Below are 22,433 nucleotides of genomic sequence, written 5' to 3' on the forward strand. Positions count from 1 at the left end.
ATCCCATATTCAACCATCTCCATCTGAAATAAAAGTCTAGACTGACTTTTATTGGTGAACGGGTGAAAATTCATTCAATGGTGAGTGTCCATCGAATGATTTTTCACTTGTGTGGCCACATGCGAGGGGATGTGTAAGCATACACATCGCCTCGCATGCAGATGAGGAGATTTGCTTGTCAAGAGGGGCGGGCATTCGGGCGGACAGTGTTTACCTGTTCTTTAGGCTGAGAACATACGCAGTCTAGCAAACAGGTCTGAATCAGGCCTATAATGTAGTGCAAGGTTCCCCATCCCAGATGTAGCGCCTTAACAATTGTAATGGTCTGTAATGTAAAGTGTGCTCTTCCCAACATACATAACTGTGCATACACCAAAGAAAAAGGCAACTATGTAAAACATAAGGAAGGGGCTTGGCTCTGCCTCCCATGTATGTATTTATAGCTAAAATATATTTTAGCATTTACAGAACTAAAAATATGTGATTTGCACTTCTGTTATGTCACAGGACTATACGTAAAACAAATATAATTGTATAGCAATGACAGCAAACCATAACACGTAAAAATAAACATCTTTATTTAACATATTACATGTCCTGGGATCCCATGTGGCAGAAGGGTTCTAACATGTTCATGCCTTATTTTCTCGTATGTAATATGAAGCACAGCCTACAGTATACAGGCCATAGGAAACTAGTTATCTATAAGATCACTATTATATAACCTAAAACTCTGGCATTTTATTCTTTCAGATTCTAAATGAAATCCCTTTCCTGCTGAAGATTTCATGGCTTGCCGACCATGTTCTACAACCAGAGTATGAGTTGCTTGCATTCTTAAAGGAAATAGTTTTAGAACACAAGAAAAGTTGGAATCCTAGTCACATTCGTGATTATATTGATGCCTATATACTGGAGATGGAAAAAGTAAGTACTCTGTATTTTTAGATTCTCAAAAAATAAATTCCCCAAAAACTTAATTCCCCAAAAACTTAAGTCCCCTTTGTAACTTGGAAATGATCTATTTGTTTTTCATTTTCTGAAATGATAGTATAGTGGTGTTACTAGAAGTGGGCCCCCTCCCTCTTGTCATTTCTGGCCGCAAACTGCACAGGAAAATATTATTTGGCAGCCATTTGGTGGTGCCACGTTAAGGTGCTTGTTAGGCAGCAAATCAGGTCCTGAGCATTTAAGGCAGCATTTCTCAATTGGCTGAGACAGGCGATTGGTTCTGGACAGAAACTCCATGTATGTAATATATTGTATTCCCCAACCTGTGATTGCTATTTTTTTTTTCTAAAAACTCACTGCGGACATTTGTAACAACACTACTGATGACATGATGGGGGAAATTTACTAATATGAAAAACCTAGTTTTTCGTATTAGTATTTTTCCTACGACTGCATATGACTGTTTCAGTCGTATGCAAAGTCGTGTTCCGGAGGGGGATTTACAAAGCAGTCATATACGACTGCTTTGTAACCCTCCGATGGTGTAATGATTTGTATTAGCTGGCCATATATACGGCCACTAATATGAATTCCTACAGGCAGTCTGCACGGATCAGTCAGATCCGTGCAGGCTGCAAGGTGTAAAAAAAAAAATAGAAAAAAAATGTTATAAATAAAAAAACAGCATGGGGTCCCCCCCACAGCTGTAACCAGCACCAGGCTGAAAGAGCCGGGGCCGGTAATTAAAAATCAGGGAACCCGACAAATAGGGGTTCCCCGATTTTTAACAACCAGCCCCAGGCTCCAGGTCCGGGGCTGGTTCCCAAAATACAGGGGACAAAATGACTAGGGGTCCCCCGTATTTTAAGAACCAGCCCCAGGCCAAACCAGCCAGCAGGGTAATGCCACAGCCGGAGGGAGACTTTTTATACAAGTCCCCCCGGCCAAAGCATTCAGCCCTCTGACCAGTCAGCCTGGCCAGGGGCCCTGGGGGAGTGGGGACCCCCCCAATAAAGGCCCCCCCCTCCAGGACTTACCTGACCAGGCTGAAGCCTGGTGCTGTCCCCGGTGGCCCTGAGCGGGCTGATACTGGTGTAAAAAATAGATGAATAAACTATTGTTTTAAACTGGGGAACTATGAGTCCCAGCAAGCTGGGACTTGGAGAACCACAAATCCCAGCCTGCGGGGCATTAAAGGGCCCGCTGGGTCTTGTAGTTCCACAGTAAAAAAAAATAGTTAAATAAATACACACTGACACCTGAAAAATAAAAGTTTAATACATACATTACACACACACTGATACTTACCTATCTTGATCCCGTAGGTAGGTCCCAGAGTCTTGATCCGGTGCCTTGTCCTGGTTCCGGATCCATGTCGTCATTTTTCAGCATGTCGATCTTCATGGCGTTGGCGTCCGGTCCGGGGTCCGAAGAAATCCATGGTGGACCTGTGGAAGGAAATCCTACTCACCCAGGTCCTCCATGGAAGTTCTTCTGGCTTGATCCGACGTAGTCCAGGGCTTCTTCCTTCTTCTTCAAGCTGCCGGCGACTCCGGCAAGCTCCCCGCTGCGGACTGTCAGAGGCGCAGAGATCCTTCCTCCTCTGCGCCTCTACTCAGAATAAATTCTGGCCAATCAGGAGCCGACTTTCTTGGCTCCTGATTGGCCAATAGAAGGCCGCCTAGCGGCCAATCAGGAGCCAAGAAAGTCGGCTCCTGATTGGCCAGAATTCATTCTGAGTAGAGGCGCACATCTAAAAGTACACCAATTAGCAGCCGTATTATCAATACGGCTGCTTAGTAAATCAGGAACCACCATTCTTTTGAATGGTGATTCCTGTCGTATTCTATCGATAGTGTACACATTCGTATTTGTAAATACAAATACGAATGTGCCATCTTTAAAAATACGAATTGCTGTATTTTTGGGATAGTAAATCCCAAAAATACAAATGTGTAAAAAATAGGTGTATTTCTGCCTACGAATACACCTATTTTTTACGAATTCATATTAGTAAATTTCCCCCGATATGTAACTGGCACTATATATGTACAAGAAAATGATTGCTTAGCATTCAAATTCAATATCTGAGATAGTACAAAAATTTGGTTTCATGTTTTGAAACCTTGTTTTTTGAACAAATAAGATATATTTGTGTGTATTTTATGTGGTTGATGTGTTTATACAGCATAAATGCAAGATACTTCAAAATACATCATTGAAATATTAAAATATTCCAAAATACGGAATAATTCATTATCCAAAATTCTCCTGGTCCCGAGCATTTTGGATACGGGATACTCAACCTGGATTAAGAAATACATTTGGCAGAAGAATTGCTGCTACCAAAAGGCATGAGCAAACGTATGTAACATCAATTTGATGCAAGGTCTTTGGCATAGATTAGAAGGTCAAAGTTCACTATGACCCAGCAGTAACATTTGTAATTTACAAAGTATTGGAACAATCAAGGTGCTTTATATAGTCCAAGGCATAGGCGCCGATTCCGTGGGTGCTCCGGGGCCTGAGCACCCACGGAAAATCTTGAGCACCCACCAGGTCCGCCACCCGTCTATTCAGCTGGTGGCTGGCCGCACAGTCAGCCCATCCATATTGAAGCTCTGTCCTGCTCACGATGTGACACGCTGGTGTCACACCGCGCTCCCCCCTCCCTCTCCCCCGTCCTGCGCTGTACTCCTCCAGAGTCAGTACAGGCGACGGGTGGATGTGGTCACCCTTATTATACAATATCTTAGCTCACTTTATCCAGCGAACTCCCACAAGGAACTTGCTGCACTGACAGCCGGCATTATATTACAAAAGCCGGGAGAGAACCAGCGTCTGCTACAGACATTACAATCACAGACGGCATGGGAAGGATCAAAAGCCGGCTGCACGATAGTTACTCCTGCATAGACAGCTCCAGTACACACAGACTGCCTCTCACATATAAATCTACTTATCTACGCTAATGGAAGCTGGGACCACGGCTGCAGCAGAGGATAACAGAGCTTTCAAATGACCTCAATGCCATTAATTATAAGGTGAGGACGGGAGTGGAGGTAGAACTTTTACTTGCTTTACCCACCCCGTATCACCCCTTGTGCATATTTTAACCCTGAGTTGCTGGATTATATGTATTTTAGGTTTCTTAAAGGAACATTATCTTTTTACTATTTATTTGATTTTTAAAATAAAATAAAATAAATTGGTATTATTTTGTAGCCACGCCCCTTCCACATGAAGCCACTCCCCTATATTTTTTGTTTGAGCACCCACCAGCAAAAACATAAATCGGCACCTATGGTCCAAGGACATCCCCAGATATTACGAGTGGTCATTTTGAGTCTCCCACTCATGTTCTTCACATTTGAGGATTAAATGCTTAGCTCTGTCTATTTTTAGTTTAGTGAAGATTAATGAACTCTTTGATCCAGTCCAAAGGTCTTTAACCAAAGGGACAGATCAGCTTTTTATAATGACTCATCAATCAATGATGATGGCTGGATAGCAATATCTTTGTTTCTTAATAACACGAAACCAGCTTCACCTGGGAAGAAGAAGGGGCAACTGACTCATGATAGACAGTCGTATGGTCTACCGGGTATCTGTTTGTTCGGCCTTAGTACATGAGGAAGCAGTATATTAGGCCAGCCAGTTTCTAGCCACCTCAGTAAGCCTCTGCATCAGGCCCAAGTCCAGGTCCAGTTCCACAAAGCTCACCACCCGTGACACATCACTTATGGGGTGGGAGAACAGTGGATAAAACAATGGGAGCCTTTGGTCCTATGTCAGGCTTGGGGTATCAATTCTAAGTTGAAGTTTGGACCTGCAGTTTTCATACAATATGTAAATATGTGACCCAGAGTGGGTGCATTTATCATGCAGCATATATATACCACAAAAACAGAGACATTTTTCCGTTGGTCAGTGACTTGCCATAGTTTTGCAAATCTCTGCATTGCTGTTATCAGGTAGAATATATGTCTCATTATGCTGGCCCATTTGTAGGTTGCTGGGAGAATTAGTTTGCCGTTTTTCCTTTCTAGTCTACATTTAACACTCCCATAGCTCACAACATGATCCTCTCCAGGAAGGACATGATCCTCTATTCCTAAAATTCCCTCTTTATTTATGATAAACATCACCTGTGTTGAAACACTTTTTCTTATCAATTAACCTGTTTAACACAGGTGATGGCAATCATATATTGGCAGGTATTCAATGCGGCCGGCGAGGGGGTTAAACAGCGAGGATTGCAAAAAAGCAGCAATCCTCACTGTTTAACCCCCTCACCAGCCGCTCGCCCTATTCAATGTTCTGGGGAAATCCTCACTGTCACAGGACGGTGAGAATTCCCCAAAACAGCGAGACCTGCAGCTAATGCAGAAAACTCGTTATTTTTAGCCGCGAGTCTCGCTGCTTCTGGAGCAGCATACGCCAATTCCCCCTCGCTCAAAAAACGGAGCGAGGGGGAATTGGCGTATGAGGGGGGTGCGTTGAATACTGACAGGGTGAGTGGTGACAGCGAGTAGGAAGCCCTGCTCGCTGTCGCCCATAGCATTGAATACCCCCCATTGAGAGGGAAGTGCAGAAACAGCGAATTTTGTCCCTCCTGGAATTGGTCTTGTTGGGAGGTATGCCCTACCCTTTATTCACCTGTAATTGGTCTTTACTCTGATGAGAGGGACCAAGACCCAAAATGTAAGGCCAAGGGATTAGCAACATTGCTGTCCTGTTTACACCTGCATCTGGTTTGCTACCTGCAGAGATCCACAAAGAAGACGCCTGGCTTGTCCTTACAATGTGCTATTAGTTTCCTGGTCCAAGCACTCTTTGTGACATCATGATGTAATGTGCTTTGGGCGGGGCCAGCCCATGGTGCATTATTAGTCACTGTGATGCTTATAATAAGGTTTAATTTAAACGTAAATTTATTTTTACAGTGTTTTTGAGCTAGTGTCAGAACTCTATCATTCTAATTGATATGCACAAAAGTCTAGTAATTTTCAAGGTGTTTGCTACATTTAAAAGAATTTCAGAGGTTACAACCAGTGGCAGATTTTACCTAGGGGCTGTAGGACTGCAGGTCCCCCAGTAAAACTTTCCACCCACGGGGAGTGCCGATTAGTGACTTCCCATAGAAAGCACTCCCTGCTTATCACACCTAGTCAGGCAGTACAGGGGGATGTTTTTCTCTCCCCCTGGGACTGACAGTCCATCTGCATTAGCAGAAATAGTGCTTTCAATGGGAAGCCACTCCCCTGCTATCTGGCTTCTATGGGCAGTGCAGCTGAAGCAGTAACTAGAAGACAGCCTGTTTAATAGCGGTGGAGGTATGTCTTGCCCTGGACCTATGCCCAACCCTCACTGTCACCAGACCCAAGCCCCACCTCCCGGTGACATCGGCCATCAATCACTGTGGGCAGGATGTATCAAGCTTCAAAAGTGATAAAATGAAGAGAGATAAACAACCAGCCATGCTGTTACCAGTTATTTTAACTGAACAAAATTGCCCAGAACAAATAATTCTGATGTAGTCACACAATAAGTTTTATTACAACAAATTATTTCTTCTGTATTCTAGGTCAAAGATACTAGCAGTAGTTTCACTGATGCAAATCTAGTCTTAGCAACTTATGATTTATTTCAAGCTGGGTCAGAAACCACAACTACCACCATGAGATGGGCACTGCTATACATGCTCCTATACCCAGACGTCCAGTGTGAGTATTTGTGTTATAACATTTACAGTCTAGTTGGGACACACTAGTAACATTTTGGGGAAGTTTGCCATATTGTGCTTGCCTAAGTTTGAAAAAGTATTTCCGGGAAATTGCTAGTGCAACTCCTATGAGCACAGCCTGAAGGGGGCATGTACTGGTCCATCTGAGGGGCATTTTTTAAATGTGGGTATGGATAGCGCACTCAGGGTGGGTGTGATGTGGAATAAGAAGGAAGAGAAGGTATTGGAGGGAAGAAGATGGGGTAAATGAGAAAAAAAAGGTTGATGTATGTGAAAAGGAATGATGCTCTTAAATGTATGTGTTGGTAAAAAAGCTGGTGCTTTATTGATAATCATAAAAGTGGGGGATGGGGGGTGCCGGGGTTTGACCCCTGGCCTGGATGCTGGGGTGAGATGAAGTTCTGGTCGTTTGCTCCGGATACCGCCACTCCACAGAGGGGGGTGGTTCCTGATCTATAGTGTACTGGGGTCAAAATAGTTTATGCCTGGATGTCTGAGAGGCATCGCATAGGGGGCATGTACTGGTCCATCTAAGAGGCATGTTATAGGGGGCATGTACTGGTCCATCTGAGAGGCATGTTATAGGGGCATGTACTGGTCCACCTGAGAGGCATGGCCTAGGGGGCATGTACTGGTCCATCTGATAGGCATGTTATAGGGGCATGTACTGGTCCATCTGATAGGCATGTTATAGGGGGCAGGTACTGGTCCATCTGAGAGGCATGTTATAGGGGCATGTACTGGTCCACCTGAGAGGCATCGGCATCGCATAGGGGCATGTACTGGTCCATCTGAGAGGCATGGCCTAGGGGGCATGTACTGGTCCATCTGAGAGGCATGGCCTAGGGGGCATGTACTGGTCCATCTGAGAGACATGTTATAGGGGGCATGTACTGGTCCATATGAGAGACATGTTATAGGGGGAATGTACTGGTCCATATGAGAGGCATGGCCTAGGGGGCATGTACTGGTCCATCTGATAGGCATGGTATAGGGGGCTTGTACTGGTCCATCTGAGAGACATGTTATGGGGGCATGTACTGGTCCATATGAGAGGCATGTTATGGGGGGCATGTACTGGTCCATATGAGAGGCATGTTATAGGGGGCATGTACTGGTCCATATGAGAGGCATGTTATAGGGGGCATGTACTGGTCCATATGAGAGGCATGTTATGGGGGGCATGTACTGGTCCATATGAGAGGCATGTTATAGGGGGCATGTACTGGTCCATCTGAGAGGCATGTTATAGGGGGCATGTACTGGTCCATCTGAAAGGCATTTTATAAGGGGCATGTACTGGTCCATATGAGAGGCATGTTATAGGGGGAATGTACTGGTCCATATGAGAGGCATGGCCTAGGGGGCATGTACTGGTCCATCTGATAGGCATGGTATAGGGGGCATGTACTGGTCCATCTGAAAGGCATTTTATAAGGGGCATGTACTGGTCCATATGAGAGGCATGTTATAGGGGGAATGTACTGGTCCATATGAGAGGCATGGCCTAGGGGGCATGTACTGGTCCATCTGATAGGCATGGTATAGGGGGCATGTACTGGTCCATCTGATAGGCATGGTATAGGGGGCATGTACTGGTCCATCTGAGAGACATGTTATGGGGGCATGTACTGGTCCATATGAGAGACATGTTATGGGGGCATGTACTGGTCCATATGAGAGGCATGTTATGGGGGGCATGTACTGGTCCATATGAGAGGCATGTTATAGGGGGCATGTACTGGTCCATATGAGAGGCATGTTATGGGGGCATGTACTGGTCCATATGAGAGGCATGTTATAGGGGGCATGTACTGGTCCATCTGAGAGGCATGTTATAGGGGGCATGTACTGGTCCATCTGAAAGGCATTTTATAAGGGGCATGTACTGGTCCATATGAGAGGCATGTTATAGGGGGAATGTACTGGTCCATATGAGAGGCATGTTATAGGGGGCATGTACTGGTCCATATGAGAGGCATGTTAGAGGGGGAATGTACTGGTCCATATGAGAGGCATGTTATAGGGGGAATGTACTGGTCCATATGAGAGGCATGTTATAGGGGGCATGTACTAGTCCATCTGAGAGACATGTTATGGGGGCATGTACTGGTCCATATGAGAGGCATGTTATAGGGGGCATGTATTGGTCCATCTGAGAGACATGTTATAGGGGGCATGTATTGGTCCATCTGAGAGACATGTTATAGGGGGAATGTACTGGTCCATATGAGAGGCATGTTATAGGGGGCATGTATTGGTCCATCTGAGAGACATGTTATGGGGGCATGTACTGGTCCATATGAGAGGCATGTTATAGGGGGCATGTATTGGTCCATCTGAGAGACATGTTATGGGGGCATGTACTGGTCCATATGAGAGGCATGTTATAGGGGCATGTATTGGTCCATCTGAGAGACATGTTATGGGGGCATGTACTGGTCCATCTGAGAGGCATGTTATAGGGGGCATGTATTGGTCCATATGAGAGACATGTTATGGGGGCATGTACTGGTCCATATGAGAGGCATGTTATAGGGGCATGTATTGGTCCATCTGAGAGACATGTTATGGGGGCATGTACTGGTCCATCTGAGAGGCATGTTATAGGGGGCATGTATTGGTCCATCTGAGAGACATGTTATGGGGGCATGTACTGGTCCATATGAGAGGCATGTTATAGGGGCATGTACTGGTCCATCTGAAAGGCATTTTATAAGGGGCATGTACTGGTCCATATGAGAGGCATGTTATAGGCGGCATGTACTGGTCCATCTGAGAGGCATGTTATAGGGGGCATGTACTGGTCCATATGAGAGGCATGTTATAAGGGGCATGTACTGGTCCATCTGAGAGGAATGTTAGAGGGGGAATGTACTGGTCCATATGAGAGGCATGTTATGGGGGCATGTACTGGTCCATATGAGAGGCATGTTATAGGGGGAATGTACTGGTCCATATGAGAGGCATGTTATAGGGGGAATGTACTGGTCCATATGAGAGGCATGTTATAGGGGACATGTATTGGTCCATCTGAGAGACATGTTATGGGGGCATGTACTGGTCCATATGAGAGGCATGTTATAGGGGGCATGTATTGGTCCATCTGAGAGACATGTTATGGGGGCATGTACTGGTCCATATGAGAGGCATGTTATAGGGGGCATGTACTGGTCCATCTGAGAGGAATGTTAGAGGGGGAATGTACTGGTCCATATGAGAGGCATGTTATAGGGGGCATGTACTGGTCCATATGAGAGGCATGTTATAGGGGGCATGTACTGGTCCATATGAGAGGCATGTTATAGGGGGAATGTACTGGTCCATCTGAGAGGCATGGTATAGGGGGCAGGTACTGGTCCATCTTAGAGGCATGTTATAGGGGGCATGTACTGGTCCATCTGAGAGACATGTTATGGGGGCATGTATTGGTTCATCTGAGAGGCATGTTATAAGGGGCATGTACTGGTCCATCTTAGAGGCATGTTATAGGGGGAATGTACTGGTCCATATGAGAGGCATGTAATAGGGGGAATGTACTGGTCCATCTGAAAGGCATTTTATAAGGGGCATGTACTGGGAGGCATAATATAAGATTGACTTACAGGGAAAATGGAACTGAGCGCCAAAGCAGATCTATTTGTTGATAAAAATAGTACTGGTACTTTTCCGGGGTTGGTTATGTATGTTGTTTTACTCTTACGCATAGTTCCATGGCCATGAAAAACATTATTTGAAAATACATGCACAGTAGCAATAAGCAGCCTTTTAACCATTGCAGATAAATGGCACTGATCCCATTTCAGCTTATATATCTCTGCCCCCATTATGTACTGTAGCTGTTATTTGCTTAAAAAAAAAAAAGAAATCAATGTTTAATCAGGGAGATTCTTCTGTGTGTAAACTGCTATTTCAGGGAGTTTCATTGACATTAATGGGTAAATTACTAAGATTTATAATGAAGATGGGATGTTACCCATAGCAACCAATCAGATTCTAATCATTATTTATTTGGCACATACTTATTTGGCACAGAATAATAGATAGGGGGCAGGTTTCTCTAACATCGCCGCACATCGCCGGCTACCGCAGACATAATTATCGCATATGCACTAACATATCCAATAATTATGGCAAAAGACAACTCTAGCGCTAAGAGCTGTCCTTTGCTTTGTGGCCGGCGATGTGCAGCAGGTCCCAGCGGCTTCCCCCCTCTCTCCCTTACCCGACCGGGTGTTGCAGCTGCTGCTGCGGCAGGCTCTCTTCCTCCTCCCTGCACCCGGAAGAGGATTTTTTTTTTCTTTTTTTTTTTGGTTTAGCACATATTTTTTTGCACTATTTAGATTTAGATTTGATGGGACTATATGTAGTAGTATCAACTGTGGTGTCAGTTGAATTCTAAGTCCCAAGATCTCTAAAAGGAACTTTTCCATATCTAGCCAGAAGTTCTCTAGTTTTTTACAGGCCCAGAAAATATGTATAAGATCCCCTCTTTCTACACATCTCCAACATACATCTGGTTGCTGAGGGAAGAATCTATTAATTTTTGCTGGTGTATAGTACATCTGATAGAAAAATTTTAAGTATCTTTCAATGTGTAACGTGGATTTGGACATTTGGTGAACTGACTTGAACAATTGTGTCCATTGCGTCATTTCCAGGGAGAAATTCAGCTCGCCTTCCCATTTCTCTTGCCAGCTGGTTTTGGCTTCCTTTCTCTCTTGTAACAATTTCTTGTACCAATAAGTAATTCCTCCCTTTCTACTGACCCCAGAGATATGGTTCATCATTTCCCTTGGCAATATGACCATTTCCTTTATAATATAGGCATTGGATTGTATCCAATGCCTGATTTGAAGATACTTATGAAATTCAGTGTTTGGGATCCCATATTTACTTTTAATCTGTTCAAACGACATGAGTTGCCTGTTTTCATAAAGATCCGCTAATGTTTCTATAGCAAAGTTTCTCCATCTATCCAAATTCAAGTTTGGGATCACCTTGGCTACTGCTTCTAATGAGAGGTGCCCTATTGGGGCCCCCAGTAACCCCTGTTTGTCTAATAATTTATACCATTCTTTCAGAATTACTTCTATAGATTTTGGTTGTGCCTTACTTCTTTCCCAACTTTGGGGCGGGAGCCATATTATATCCCCTAAAGGTATGCCGCTGATAAAATTATCCTCAGGGTCCAGGCCCCAGTTATCTTTATTGGGTCCTCTCCACTGTTTGATCTGATCTATCAGGGTAGCTGCTTGATATAGTTTCAGGTTTGGGAAGCCTAGGCCTCCTCTATCTTTAGGGAGCATTAGATATTTTTTCGCTATTCTTGCACGTTTGTTTCTCCAAATATATCTGTTCAGTACCTCGTTAAATCTGGCTATCCAGTACTTAGGCAACAATCTTGGAATTGCACGAAACAAATATAAAATTTTTGGCAATAAGAACATTTTGGCCATTGCCACTCTACCCATTAAGGATGCTTCTATATTCATCCATTTATTAACTTTCATATTTAAATGGTGGAGCAGAGGGCCATAGTTAAACTCTATCAAGTTCTTTTCCTTAGATACCAGATGGATGCCTAGATACTGCATTGCCATCTCCTTCCATCTGAACTTAAATTCTTCTTTCAACTCAGCTAATTCGCTAGGGTCAATATTTAATGGGAGAGCACCCGGAAGAGGATTAACAGTGCAGGGAGGAGAAGGTCGCTGATCCGGGCAGCACAGTGCTGTGCTGCCCGGACACAGTGAGGGGGGGGGTTCGATGCAAGACTGCGGGGTCCGTGTGGGGCTGCGTGGTGGCGTTAAGAAGCCCATAGGCCACCAAGCAGGTTTTACTGCATAAGATGAGTTTAGCATTATTTTAAGTGTTTTTGTATGTTTCCTAGGAAATGATCACAAGCAGCACAGGATGAGGGGGTCCATGATTGCACACATTGGGGGAAATTTACTAAGATTGAATGGGTACGAATACATCCATTCAAATCCATTCAACCCTATTTGTTGCCGGGATCCTGTGTTCGGCACACTTACAAAGGGCAGAATCCGGCCGAGTTGCTGTTTTTATTTACGGCAAGCTCAGCCATATTCAGCCTTACGAATGAATAGACCATCGATAAAAGTCGAAAAATAGAGTTATATCAGATCGTCTAATTTAAAATCATTTATATATCTGAATTTGGCTCTGAATTAAGCTCAAACAACAAATGGAATATATGTGTTTTTTGTCATGTGTTTTTGGTGAAGCCTGCACGGATCAGTGAGATGGTCCTGGTTCCAGAAATACAGGGGAACAAATGATTAAGGCCCCCCAGTAGCCAGCACTGGGCTCTTGGATCAGGCCTGGTTACAAAAATATGGGGGACAAAAAGGGGTACACTGTATTTTATAACCAGCACTGGGCTCTAACAGCCGGCAGGGTAATGCCACAGCCATGGGACTCTTTTTATATAAGGTGCCGGGGCCATAGCAGTACCTCTGTGGATGGTCAGCCCTGGCCAAGTCTGTGGGGGAGTTGGAACACTCCCAAAAATGGTGTCCGACATGGCCACCACCATCCAGGGTTGGTTCCCACTATAGAAGCCCATTTTAAGACTTTAACATGGATGTCTAAGATGGGACCCAGCAAATCAGCCTGACTGCAAAGTCAATTAGGTTTATCCACAAAGGTGACCCCAGTTGACTTTGCGGTCAGGCTGATTTATGTATATATGTCCTATGTAGCAAATTAGCATAAATTAACAGTGTCATTGAACTAACTTAGTTTTTAAATAAAATTAACATTGTGATTAAGCCAAAGTCCATGAGGAGATTGATCGTGTGATTGGAAGAGAGAGAAAGCCTACAATGGGAGATGTGCTGGAAATGCCATATACATATGCCGTGATCCATGAAATACAAAGGTGTGGGGACATCATTCCCATAGCCATGCCGCATATGACCTACAGCGACATGGAACTTCAAGGACAATTTATACCAAAGGTATGAATTTGGTCTAGTATGTAATTTATTTGTGTCTCTTTGGAATGCCATGTGTTTAAGAGTAACTCTTTGTTATACTAGATACAGTACAGTCAGTGGTTCCCAAACTGTGTGCCTAACCACCATGGGGTGCCATGAGGCTCTTGCAGGGATGCCCTGGGTTAGTGATCTAGGACTACATCAAACTGTTTATGGTCAAAGTGATAGGCAAAACCAGTTCTAGCAGCTGCCCATCATGACACATGTGGACACACATGTACAGCACAACCACATGAAGCACAGCTGTACACAACCATGTAACTGACTGTAAGGATGACAGGTAGGCACCATTTACTTAATTTAATATTTTTTTCCCAAATTTATAAATAAAAAAGTTTTTATCTGTGAAAAGAATGCTGACGATCTAAAGCACCATGATTCAAGAAAATTTGTAACCCACTTGCTTAAGTGAAAGCTGCTGTATACCTTGCTTTATTATATACACTTCTATTTCTTCCTTTGACGGTTTACAATTTTTAAATAGTTCTTAGGTCCATGGAACAACAAGAACAGAACTTTGCCTTACAGAGCCGTCTTTTCGTATGGGCTTAATGGGCACTTGCCCAGGGGCCCCAGGTGTATAAGGGCCCTATTCTGATAGCTGAGGATCCCCTTTTTCCAGGGATACCAGAATTTTGAAAATCGGCCCTGGGGAACTGGAGATATCCAACTTCAAAGCAGCAGTCCACATCTGACCTGTTAATTGCAATTCCCAGTCATATTTCTCAGGATCTCTCTAATTTAGAGTTTTTCTGAGAGTATATTCCAAAAGCTGGGACACTAGCGGCTTGTCTCTATCATGCCCAGAACCAGAGATATCAGCCTTCCAGCAGCCGGTCCCTGCTCCAGCTACAAACGTCTGGTGTACAGTGTAATATTTTTGTCAATGGATTGCTATGGCTCCTGATCTCTGATCCCCAAGTCCCCAGCACCTCCTAAAAGTTGGGACTCTAGGTTTTTATACTATTGAAGGATAAGAAATCTATTTCCAGATAATGGCGATATCTGCAATCAAACAAGCTGCCCTTCCACCGGAAAATTACGAATAATAAGCCCACTCCATTATCCAACCCTCCCATGCATATAAAACACCCCCTACCTTCCTGGAAGTAATTTACAAGGGACCCTTCATTCTGCTCAGTACCCCCTTCCACACGTTAGTGTTCTCCCTCCCACCACCTGTGCAGTAACGGAGTAATTAGCAGAAGTTACTGCTTCAGGTCCTACATGTTGAATGAAAGGTAGAGCACCCCCTGCCACCCATGGGACTTCAAAGCTGCTGCAGATAGCACCCCCTACCCCTAGGAGGGGAGAATGGGTAAGGGCCCCAGTGCATTGCTTTGCCCAGGGGCCCACACTGCTGTTAAGACGGCCCTGTTGCCTTATCTGGTGTAACTGACACCTCAAAATGTATTACAGTACAATAAGATATATCTGTTCCCACCTACACCTACACCAAAGAGCCATATGGGCCATATATTCTAGAATTTTCTAGCTACAAACAACGACAATATTGATGTACTGTATATTGCTTCTATTGTTTTATTATTATTATTATTATTATTATTATTATTATAATGGCATACAATTAGTATTCATTTTTATTATTATTATTTGCACATTTATTAAGTGTGATTTGGATTTTAATCTTTTTTAATATTAATCTGAGTAATTTGAATATTTGTTAGCCCACTAAGGTCCATTCCCTGTATTCCTTCCCAGCTACTTACCTAACTTACCACCTTCTTCGTGGTCATCCTCAAGCAAATATTGTTGTGCCAATGTTTAACTTTATGGGCGAGATGTACTGTACTAAGCTTTAAAAGTGATAAAATAGAGAGTGATAAACAGCCAACCAATCAGCTCCTACCTGACATTTTTCAAACACACTCTGTGACATGGCAGGTAGAAGATGATTGGCTGGCTTTTTATCACTCTCCATTTTATCACTTCTGAAGCTTAGTACATCTGGCCATAGATCACTATGAACTATTGATTTCATTTTAGATGAGTGACCTTACAGTGCACTAAGGCTGCATAGGTTCTCCATCTATCACCACCTAGATCAGAATATTGCCCAGATAGACACCTATTACATATTATTTTTTTGTTTGTTTGTTTGTTTGTTCTGTGATATGTTTGCTTCACCTTCAGGTATAGATCAAGTTTAAATCTAAATTCTGTAAATATCTCCTAATATTCTATCAGAAACATCTCACTTAAGATATATCCAGGCATGCCTCCCTTTAACCCTCGACTACAACCAATGCAATAAATCCTACCACTATCCTTGTTATTGAAAGATAATCTATTAAAAATCATGAACTTTGTTATGTGTGGCTAGTGACAGTGGCATGACTAGAACATTGTGGGCACCATTGCAAAATCTTGAAAGGGCCCCCTGCTACCGTTTTCACTAGAGACAGAAAGGATGTCAGATAGAGAGAGAGAGGAGCAAGAAGAGAGCGAGAGGAAGGGTTTCATGGAAAAAAGAAAGAAGAGGGTATCAGGTAGAGAAAGGGTTTCAGAGAGAAAGGGGAGGATCAAAATAGAGGGAGGGGAGGGAGAGAGATAGATAGATAGAAAGTGTCAGGGAGAAAAAGAAAATCAGGAAGCAAGAGAGAGATTGTAAGGGAGATAAAGAGGAAGAGACAGAGAGGAAGAGAGTGTAAGGAACAGAGAGAAGGGGAGGAGCAAGCGCAAGGGAGGGGAGTGAGAGGGAGTGAAAGAGTGTCAGGGAAGGAGAGAGAAAGAGAGGGAAGCAATAGAGTATCAGGGAGAAATAGTATGTCAGCAAGAGAGATACGGAGAAACATAGTCACGGAGAGAGTACAGAGCCATTACTAGACATTTTGATGCCCTGTGCCTGAATTGGTGCCCCCTCTCCCACATATTCAAAAATATGGGGCTTCACGGTTAAGGAGCGAGGTCACAAAATAGTACAAATGCATGTGATGTAGCACAGTAGTCTCCATTATTAAAATTATGCCACACAGTAGTGCCACTATACATTACAGCAGTTAGAACCTCTCCTATACATTACACCTGGTAGACCCTCTCATATACATTATGCCAGGTAGAGCCCCCATTACACATTACACCAGGTAGATCAACTGTTAAACATTACGCTAGACAAAGCCCCCATTGCACATTATGCCAGACAGAACCCCATTTTACATTATGCCAAGTAGAGCCCATGTTGCATATTATGCCAGGTTGAGCCCCCATTACACATTATGTCAGGTAGAGCCCCCTTGTACATAATATGCCTGGTAGAGACCCCTTATACACAATATGCCTGGTAGAGACCCCTTATACACAATATGCCAGGTAAAGACCCCTAATACACATTACACCAGGTAGATCCCCCATCACGCTTTACGCCATGTAGAGACCCCTTATACACAATACGCTAGACAGAGCCTCATTACACATTATGCCAGGCAGAGCCCCCATTGCTCATTTCGCCAAGCAGAGCTTGCTATAACACTTTACAATATGCAGAGCCCCCATTGCACATGTAATGCCAGGCAGAGCCCCCGTTACACATTATGCCAGGGAAAGCCCCATTAAATGTTATGCCAGGCAGAGCACCCTATTACATTTTACACTAGGTAGAGCCCCCATTACACATGCAATTCCAGACAGAGCCCCATTACACATTATGCAAGGTAGAGCCCCTATTACAAGTTACGCCAGGCAGAGCCACTCCTAAATTCCCTCAAATTGTGTCCCTCAGAGCTCCCCTCCTGCTATATTCTCTGTGCAGCTGTAGCCATTGAGGAACGAGGGAAGGGGAAGAATCTTTGTTAAATCATCGGAGGCGGAGACAGCAGCAGTCATGAGGTGGGGTGCAGAGTTGAGCTGTTACTGTTTGCAGTCTGGGTGGCGTAATTATAATTACCCTGCACCCTTGGTAGTTATGCATTGCTTTTCACAATTGACACAAATACTGTATATGTAGGTAGTGAGGTGTACAGATTGACTCCAGGGCATAAACAGGCAGCAAGTACAAACTGTTTTACAAGACATACTGTACAAGACAATTCACTTATTATTTACTCAGTTATATAGCTGTGACAATGAATACATAGTGTGTTTAGTATTTTTATTTTATATCATCTGTATATTTTTTTCCAAAGGGGACCACCATCATCACCAACCTGTCCTCTGTGCTGAAGGATAAGAAAGTCTGGGAGAAACCTCTGCAGTTTTACCCAAAGCATTTCCTCGATGAAAATGGCAAGTTTGTTAAGCGAGAAGCCTTCATTGCATTTTCTGCAGGTAAACTATAAAAACTTTTGTAATTTATTAAAGAGTCTATCATAACACAAGGTGGGCTGCCAAGTCATATTTCCATGAAAAAGCTACTGCAAGTAGGAATAGCTTTTTCATACACAGACGGATTCTGTCCTCCTTGAGCTTAGGACACTTGTCTTACGGTTTGAAAGGTAACACACGGGTGTATCTATAATGGATGCACATGGGCACCAGGTCCAGGGGGGCCTACACACACACCACACATCCTGCATCCATTTAAAAATACTAACATATATATTGGTGTGTCACCGGCTGCTCAAAAATCACTGGGAAATGGGCACCATGGAACTTGTACATGGGCCTCACCTCTTAAACTTTTGCAGTCCAATTTTTTTCTTTTTCAATTCAAACAGTCTGGTTTAAATGTTTAAATTAATTGTATTTTTTTTTAAATGGTCTACATTGTATGTTGAATGATTTCAATATTCTTATTTCAAAGTGGCTCACCACTGGATCTGCTACTAGCGCTAGGGCTGTTGAGCCTGACTAGATGTTGGACTAGATGTTGGACTTGAAAAGGGTTAAAACGCCTCTAATTGTAGAGCCTCAGTCGATCTCCCCATAATACATTATATGCACATCTTCATTCGGCACAATATTTTATAAGAGCAGGAGAGGAAGGATGACATGACAAACGTTCGTGCTTTAATAATGTAAAATTGTTGGTATACTTTTGGTGTTTATTCTGTGAAAGGTATAGAAATTCAATTAGGTTCAGGGAGGATTCGACACACAAGCACGCGCTTTTAGTTGAATCCAGCATTTGGCTGGCTAGGCGAAACTCCCTGACAAAGGCCATAAAATACTAAATGTGAACAGTCAAAACATAATATGTAGATAACCTAACTTTGCTATAATCATTAACTGTGATACTGATCCACTATAGTTAGTTAAATGAATATTTTATCAATAGTCTTAGTACTGTAGAATGCAGTTTTTAGTACCATGATGTTAGGATTAATCCTTTTAATACACAGCTTACAAGGTTAGATCAGTGGCTAGTATATAAAAACTCACAGTTTCTTGTGGTTACAATATTGAGTATAGGGCGGGATGCTCTAAAGCTTACCGGGACGTTGCAGACTTGTTTTCACTGCCGTTAGCCTCTTCGGGTATGCTCTGCTCTGTCATTCTCTTTCGCAAGCGCTCTCCCTGCACTTCTGTATTCTTCTTCTTCTTCTTATCATCATGTGCGCGGCTCCTCATAGGACTTCACTGGCTTACCGCCTTTTTCATTCTATTAACACTTTTCACTCACTAACACTATCTCTCTCATTTTAATTACATTTCCTTTTTATTTCATTTTATCTCTCTCTCTATATATATACATAGCTTCGGCTTCTTATCACTAATATTTATTAACACTTAGTATCTCACTGGCGTGCCGCACTGGGTTTTCTAGCTTATGCTAGTTTTTTGGGGTGCCGCACCCTGCACCTAGATATAGCGCTAGGGACCCCCAATATACAGAGAAGCCTTGATATGGCTTGGGGACATATCATACACCTGCGCAGGTATATGTAACCAATATCTCAGAATTCTATTATCATGTAGTGTTCAAGATTGGTTACTAATACCATTCAGTGAGCTGGGGGAACCAATGTCTTGTTTTACTTACTCAGTATTAACCCCTCCCTCATGCACCAGAATGGTATTACTGAACTAATTAAGCATCTACCACTATCTGTATGTATATTGTTAGAGGCAGAAAGGAGCTTGTATTAGGAGATGAAGGCCCTGATATGCCACATGGAGTAGTCTGGGGTTGCTCCAAGGTAGGTAGCTCTTAGTTCAGATATATCAAGTAAGGAGTCATTATCATGTGGCTCCTTGCTGGTTAATCGTAGACCCAATTTAGGGTAACGTCGGTGTGGGGTGCGGTGCCCCTGGACTAGTTGGGCTGGGTGGCTTTAGTACGGCATGCCCTTACATTCTATTAACACTTTTCCATCACTAACACAGAGTTTTCAATGCTACTGTAGGATGGAGAACTGCTTTCACCGTGATTTTCGCAGTGTTTCATCGTTTTGTATTGGCCATCTTTTTTTGGTGAACTGTAATGTGTTCTTTTAAAATAAAGGTTTTCTAATCGTTTTTCTGGGTGTTCAAAAATCCGATTTTTTATTATTTGAAGGATCTTGCTATTTTTATTAAAAAAAAGCCCATAAATACATTTTGGATTTATTTATTTTTCATGAAGTCAGCAAGGGGGGTGGGGACCCGCTCATTAGATATTCACTGCACTTGGTCCCGCTCATTACATATGCATGAACGGGACCAGCGCAGCTTCTGCCTGTCTCTCTGCCAGCCCTCCTTCTCCCTGATAATAGTTGCAGGGACCCCCTGCCTCCTGGTGGGTGGCAGGCAATGGGGTCTGGCTGCGCATGGTCGGGTAGTGCTGGCGAGCAGGGGGTCCCTGTGGCATATGTGAAGTAAGCGGCGGGATCCCTGCTGCGGATGGGAACTAGTAGTTCCCATCCACCATAGGGACCCTGCTGCTGACCCACTGCCCACCAATGCAACCGACCTGAACCTGGCTGCGCTGCCAGACCCTATTGCATGCAACCCACCAGCGGGCAAGGGGTCCCTCTGTCCCTCCATCCCTCTGCTGTGGCCACCCTGTCCCCCTCCTGCCTTGCTGCGAGCTGGCTGGTAAGCCATCATGCCTGCCCCGCCGTGTCACCGTTCTAGGTGATTTTCGCCATCGGGGCAGCAAACCCCTGTGGCGTTGATTAGGGTGCATGGTGGGGCAGGCGGCAAATCAAAATGCCAGTGAAGACCGGCGAGCGCAGGCGAAAGCGTTACAGCGTACGCTGCCCCTGCGCTCGCCAAAACATTGAATATTACTCTCTGCTGAAATGCCACAGTGTAAAATGTGTACATAACTTTTACAATGTATATCAACTCTGATTTTTACAGAATTGTTAGCATAGTGATTAATTCCTTATAACTGGTATGTAGGCTCAGGGTTTGTTGTGTTGATAATAAGGCAATGACTAATCTGTTTTCTTGCAGGACGACGGTCGTGTTTGGGAGAGCAGCTGGCTAGAATGGAACTGTTCCTGTTCTTCACAACTCTCCTGCAACAATTTACCTTTGCGATACCAAGTGACCAACCTCGCCCACGGGATGACCCTGTGTTTGCATTGACACTAAGCCCACTTCCATATGATGTGTGTGCTGCAGCCAGAAGCTAATCTGCGAAACAGAAGTATCTTGTTGTATCTACAGTATATCACTTTTTTATTAGTAGATTTTATTGCAACACTTCATGAATAACCATACAAGACACGTGATACAGTAACAGTACGATACATACAGCTTGAGCATCGAGAGAAGCAAAGCCTTTTTAACATTTAATAGCACAATTTAAAATAGAAAACCTTATAGTAATAGAAAGGAAGAAAAAGAGAGAGAGGAGTAAATGAAGGGAGGGAATAGAGACAGATAAAAAGAAGGGGGACGAAGATAAAGGGAAGGGGCCACCAGGCCAAAACCGGCATAAAGCAGGGTTGGGTCTGTAAAAAGATTGTTGTATCAAAAATAAATTTTGGACAATCTATACCTGATAGCTCAGATCCCAGGCTGAGCCTACAACCCGCCTACGAGCCACACAGAAGCTGCATCTGATGTGATCGCGATCCGATCGCGACCCGCACCCACTTCAATGGTCCTTTTTCAGATCCTACCTGCTGCAGGTAGGATCTCAGAAAAGACCTTACGACCCGCGGGGCCACGAATTGGATCGGGATCGCATCAGAACGGCAGGGAAATGGCCCAAAACATGGCCAATTTACATACAATCGGTCAAGATTGTATCTAAATTGGCTCATTTTGGGCCAAACCGTCCTGGTGTGTACCCCACATAATACCCTCTATTAGGTATCCCAACAATGCCGACCATGGATTAAGGATTATATGTATGTGAAATATCTTGCTTAAAAGAGACTCAATTCTAGTCCAGAAGGGTCAGATTTGGGGGCAATTCCACCAGATGTGTCAAAAATCTCCCTTTAAGCCGCAGTTGTGCCAACAGAGTGGAGAAGTGGTTGGATAGATTTTACTAAGTTTAGATGGAACTAAATACCATCTTGTGTATATCTATATCACTCTAATTCTCTTCAGACATTTCTTATTTGTTGTACAACCATTTCTTAGACAATAGAATTTGTATTGTTTATTAGCTCAACTGCTGGGCTGGTGCTTTCTGTTATCAAGCAAGCCGTACATTAAGCTAACATCAGCGCAAGCATGCATATGGCAGTAAAATGGAATTATATTCATAGTTATAATTAACAATGTAGGTATTTTGTTACAACATTGATGCAATTTACCAAAATCAAACTATAAAATGTAATTATTTGTGAATAAATGTAATGAAAAGACATCAA

The 22,433-nt window shown here is 43.5% G+C and overlaps 1 protein-coding gene across 1 annotated transcript in view; it reads left to right on the top strand.

Moving 5' to 3' along the window:
• The window catches only part of LOC146026152 (cytochrome P450 2D15-like), a 43,892-nt gene extending 21,459 nt beyond the window's left edge, over nt 1–22,433 (top strand). Inside the window, exons 5-9 of the mRNA XM_083156565.1 lie at nt 754–927; nt 6,539–6,677; nt 13,496–13,683; nt 17,865–18,006; nt 21,058–22,433. Of these exons, the coding sequence (XP_083012691.1) occupies nt 754–927; nt 6,539–6,677; nt 13,496–13,683; nt 17,865–18,006; nt 21,058–21,239 (825 nt within the window). The 3' untranslated portion in view covers nt 21,240–22,433. The remainder of the gene's footprint in view (nt 1–753; nt 928–6,538; nt 6,678–13,495; nt 13,684–17,864; nt 18,007–21,057) is intronic.

This window comes from Crinia signifera, chromosome 8, assembly GCF_055691185.1.
Source record: "Crinia signifera chromosome 8, ASM5569118v1, whole genome shotgun sequence".
Lineage (NCBI taxonomy): Eukaryota > Metazoa > Chordata > Amphibia > Anura > Myobatrachidae > Crinia > Crinia signifera.